Consider the following 5132-nt stretch of genomic DNA (forward strand, 5'->3'; position numbering starts at 1 on the left):
GAGGGGTGGGTAGGTAGGTAGGTAATGATGGGAAAGAGAAGGTAGAAACAAATATAAGAGGAAACAAGAAAAGAGAAAGAGAGAAACATTTATTTATGAATTCTCTGTGGCTACCTTCATACAACAGCAAATATTTGTGACAGAAACCATCTAGTGAGAAGTGCTAAAATACTATCTTGTACTTTATCAAAACATATATTAGTCTCTGGTCTAGTTACACCCACACCTACTATTATGATGACCAGAGCTTGGTGAGAAGTCTATATCCAATAGTGTGTGTCTTCTAACTTGGTTTTTCACTTTTGAAATGACTTTAACTCTCTAGGTCTTATTCATGTGCTCACAAATGGAACAATAAGCATCAGAAATACCTGGTGGTATTTTGATGTGCATACCTTGAATCTATTAACTAAATCACTAAAAATAAAGCTGAAGGCAAAATTAGAATCCAAGAAAACTGGAAAGGCCAGAAACGTGAAACATCTGCTGACAACTGCAGTGGGTAGAGAATGCAGGTAACCCATCAGGAAGCCCTTTGAGGTCACACTGCAGTGTCGTGTGACCCTGATGATGAGCATGAAGATGCAAGATTTTATGTGTGCACCAGTGGTTTTCCTTCTTGCTTTGGGCCCATACTTTCTTGACATTCTCCTGGTTCTCTGTTTTAGAATGAGAACAACGTTTACTCTATGCAATTGTATGTTGGAAGTTTCTACATTTGACTTTTTATACTATTTTATAGGGAATGACAGCCAAGAAGTTAGTCTGAGTCTCAGAAGACATTTGCAAATGTTGGCTGCTGAGCAAGCTAAGACTGCTGGGATTAAAGGAGTAGATTACTGTACTTTCAGTTGTACACAGGCTATCTCTACCATGATAAGTAAAATCATGATGATGATATTGTTTTTATTTGGAAATTTCTGAATGATTTAAGGAGTTGTACTTGGGTGTCAAGTTGATTTGATTGTGTTTATAATGGTTAAACACGACTGACAACTTGACTGAACTAAGAAAATTCTACAAAATGACACTTCTTAATGTGTCTGAAAGGGCACTGCAGGCAATCATCAACACAATGAGTCCAAGAAGGAATGTGGATAGCTTCATCAAAGAAACCAAGTGCTTCTTTGAAATGTAACAAAAGAGAAAGAAGGGAGCATCTAGCATAGGCACCCCATCTCTGCTTCCTGCACTCCACTAGATGAGCCTCTTTGCTACACAGTGTGCTCCTGCTGTGCCAGAAGCAGTGGGTTTTAATTAGTCCCCAGATGCACTGTCATCTGTCATCTTGTCATCTCCTCTTTCTCTATTTTGTTTTCTCTCTCTCTCTCTCTCTCTCTCTCTCTCTCTCTCTCTCTCTCTTTCTCTCCCTCTCCCTTTCTCTCTCTCTTTCCTCATCCCCCCTCCCCCTCCCTATCCCTTCCTCCCCCACACACACTTTGGTTTGGTTTGGTTTGGTTTTTCAAGACAGGGTTTCTCTGTGTAGCCCTGGATGTCCTGGAACTCACTCTGTAGACCAGGCTGGCCTCGAACTCAGAAATCCATCTGCTTCTGCCTCTCAAGTGCTGGGATTAAAGGCATGTGCCACAACTGCCTGGCTTTCTCTGCACTTTTATACCTCTACCATCAAAATATTCTCTCTTAATACACAAGCTGTCATTAGCAATCTTTAGAGACACAGTAATTAGATGTGATCATGCACGTCACAACACATTCTTCATACTTCCCCATTGTTACTTCCATATCCTCTTATAATATTACATAGACCTCTCTCTAACTTACTACTTCATCTTCTGTACTGATGAAAAAATTCAGCTCCACCCAAGCCCTGAACTTATACTGAATAACAAAATGTTTCTAGCTGCTGGCCAAAGTTATCCTGAATTCTCATAACAAAGGCATTCAATTATTTGGCCATAAATATCATTCCAAATATACAAACCTATCTATAAAATAATTTCAATGAATGAAATTTTACTTTATAACTTTATATGTGTGTATATGTTGATTCTTTTCATTTAACTTATTCTTTTTACTTAATCCAAGTTATCTACTGCTAGAACCACCCTCGTTTGTTCTTTTACTTGTTGAGAAAGTATTAATTCCACAATGTAGGCCAGTGAGATGGTTTAGTGGAGAAAAGTACTTGCTGCTAACCCTGATGGCCTAAGTTCAATCCCCAGGACAAAGATGATGAGAGAACCGAATCTTTCAACTCTGATCTCTACAAAGATGCATACATACATACATACATACATACGCACACACACACACACACACATCCATGCACTCAATTTTTAAATGAGATTTTTAAATGTTTATACTTAAAAAAGAAAAGAACACACTGTCACATACAAAAAGCTAAACTCTGGAAAATATAGAAAGCACCTTTGTCTTTAAGAACTATCCCCTAGTGGGTCCCATCTAGATCACCAGACCCTGTCATCCTAACAAATGTCCTACAAAAAGTTCACTTTAGCACTGTGGCCCTGAAACATGCTATTCATTCTCCATGGATGATCGAGCTATCTTGGTTGCAGGGATATCATGATCACCTCTGTGTTTTTCTCAGTCCTTCTACATGAGAAAAATTCTGGTCCAGAACAGAGTAGTGCTCACTCCATGTAGTTTGTCTCACGGAATACATGGATGTGACATAGAATAACATGAATCATCTCTATGTGATTTAAAGGTCCTCAGATATACACAGGAACAATGACCCAGACCATAGAGTATAAACACGCTCTGAATTTGAATCCAAAGTCCAGAAATCTTAACCCATGTGGTCATGTTACTTGCCTTTTATTTATACATGATTTTATTTAGTCATGTTGACAACAATATCTATATTACACTATGATCGCAAGAAGGGGCAATGTTAAGGTACTGAAATATGGTTTGTGTTCTCAGGGACACTACTGGAAGATTTGTGAGCATGGATACAACCATCTCAATCCACAACACAGAATCTATACCACTGAATGAAACTGGGCATCCCAACTGCAGTTCAATCGTGACCCTGCCCTTCCTGGTCCTCATCATTGCCCTGGTTGGATTGGCAGGAAATACCGTTGTACTCTGGCTCCTGGGATTCCACATGCGCAGGAAAGCCATTTCAGTCTACGTCCTCAACCTGGCTCTGGCAGACTCCTTCTTCCTCTGTTGCCACTCTATTGACTCTCTGCTACGGATCATGGACTTTTATGGCCTCTATGCCCATAAATTAAGCAAAGAACTCTTAGGCCAGGCAGCAATCATTCCCTATATCTCAGACCTGAGCATCCTCAGTGCTATTAGCACGGAGCGCTGCCTGTCAGTATTGTGGCCAATCTGGTACCACTGCCACCGCCCAAGAAACATGTCAGCTATCATATGTGCCCTAATCTGGGTTCTGTCCGTTCTCTTAGGCATCCTTGATTTGTTCTTCTCGGGATTCCTGGGTGAGACTCATCATCATTTGTGGAAAAATGATGACTTTATTGTAACTGCATTTCTGATTTTTTTATTTATGCTTCTCCTTGGGTCCAGTCTGGCCCTAGTGGTGAAGGTCCTCTGTGGTTCCAGGCAGAAGCCACTGTCCAGGCTGTACATTACGATCTCACTCACAGTGATGGTCTACCTCATCTGTGGCCTGCCTCTTGGGCTTTACCTTTTCCTGTTATATTGGTTAGGGGTCCATTTACATTATCCCTTTTGTCACATTTACCAAGTTACTGCGGTCCTGTCCTGTGTAAACAGCTCTGCCAACCCCATCATTTACTTCCTTGTAGGTTCCTTTAGACAGCGTAGAAAGCATCGGTCTCTCAAAACAGTTCTTAAGAGGGCCCTGGAGGACACTCCTGAGGAGGATGAATATACAGACAGCCATCTTCAGAAAACCACTGAGATATCAGAAAGCAGATGTTGAGAGTCAATACATTAACTTATCTTCTCTCAGAAATGCCTCAGTGGTCGCCATGCTTTCAAATGTTTGATTTTTAATCTGATTTTCTTATAATTCTGAAAGTAGTCAGAAATAAGAATTTCTCCAACTTTCTTGGCACTGTCAATGAATTTCTCAAATATCCTCCAAAAATTTCTCATTGAACACTTTTTTTGCAGTTTTTATAGTGGAAAAGTTCTTATTCAAACCATAAATCTGAAACTGAGAATATAAAGTTATGAAATGTTTTTACTCAAGGCCGTTTCCCAGAAAATTTTATATCCTATGATTCTCCCAGTGCAGAAGATAGTAAGCTTTGTTATGAATGAATGAGTTCTACCACATGTAAGAATAGCCAGCGTCTCCAGTTTAAGGAGAAAGCTTCCTCATAGACATTGTCTGTCTGTGTGGAACAATGCAGGCAGTCAGACATGAGAAGTATTTTGGAAATTTTTTTCTTATGGTGTGATGACAAATTTGTCTTGTGTTTTTGGTTAAAATCAAGGCCTTTGTCCTTGAGAATGATAAGCACATGTGTACTTTTCAACCATAGTACAGAAATATGACCAATCACTGAAATGCTGGAAAAATTAGAAAATTAGAAAGTTGCATTGGGAAGATCAAGTGGTAGTTTGCAGTCTATTTTAGAACAAGGTATCAAGATTTGACTATGCCACTGACATGAACTGAAGGCACCATGAACTAAGCAGAACCAAAAGAGTCTATTTGTTCATTATAAGTATAACCACCTTGCACACTCTCCTCCCACCACTGGGGCAGCTGTCTGGCTACTGTAATGCTCTTTCTATAAGATGCTATGTATATTCTAAGCATTGATATTGCCAGTACAGCGATGCTAATTATAAAAATGATGAAATTTGGTTACTGTTCTTTAGGAGGATACAGAATGTTGAAGAAGATATCTCTTTGCAAACACCTCTCTATACTGGTACAGTTGTTCTATCCATGTTAAAACCAGGTAGAAATTGGAAAAAGTGTGTGTATGTGTGGTGTGTGGGAGTATGTGGGGAGACTGGGGTGGGAGTGGAAGTGTGTGTGTAGATGTGTGTTGTGTGTGTGGTGGTAGGGGGTCATGTGTGTGTGGAGTGTATATGTGTGTGGTGGTAGGGGGTCATGTGTGTGTGGAGTGTATGTGTGTGTAGTGGTAGGGGATCATGTGTGTGTAGATGTGTGTTGTGTGTGTGGTGGT

The 5132-nt window shown here is 40.0% G+C and overlaps 1 protein-coding gene across 1 annotated transcript; it reads left to right on the forward strand.

Moving 5' to 3' along the window:
• The first annotated feature begins 2893 nt into the window (after nucleotides 1-2893).
• On the forward strand, nucleotides 2894-3907 carry LOC114614707 (mas-related G-protein coupled receptor member X1). Its single transcript, XM_028760330.1, has one exon. The coding sequence runs from the start codon at nucleotides 2894-2896 to the stop codon at nucleotides 3905-3907; it is 1014 nt and encodes a 337-aa protein (XP_028616163.1).
• The last annotated feature ends 1225 nt before the right edge of the window (nucleotides 3908-5132 follow it).

The sequence above is a fragment of the Grammomys surdaster genome, unplaced genomic scaffold (genome assembly GCF_004785775.1).
Source record: "Grammomys surdaster isolate TR1022 unplaced genomic scaffold, NIH_TR_1.0 126433, whole genome shotgun sequence".
In the NCBI taxonomy this organism is placed as follows: domain Eukaryota; kingdom Metazoa; phylum Chordata; class Mammalia; order Rodentia; family Muridae; genus Grammomys; species Grammomys surdaster.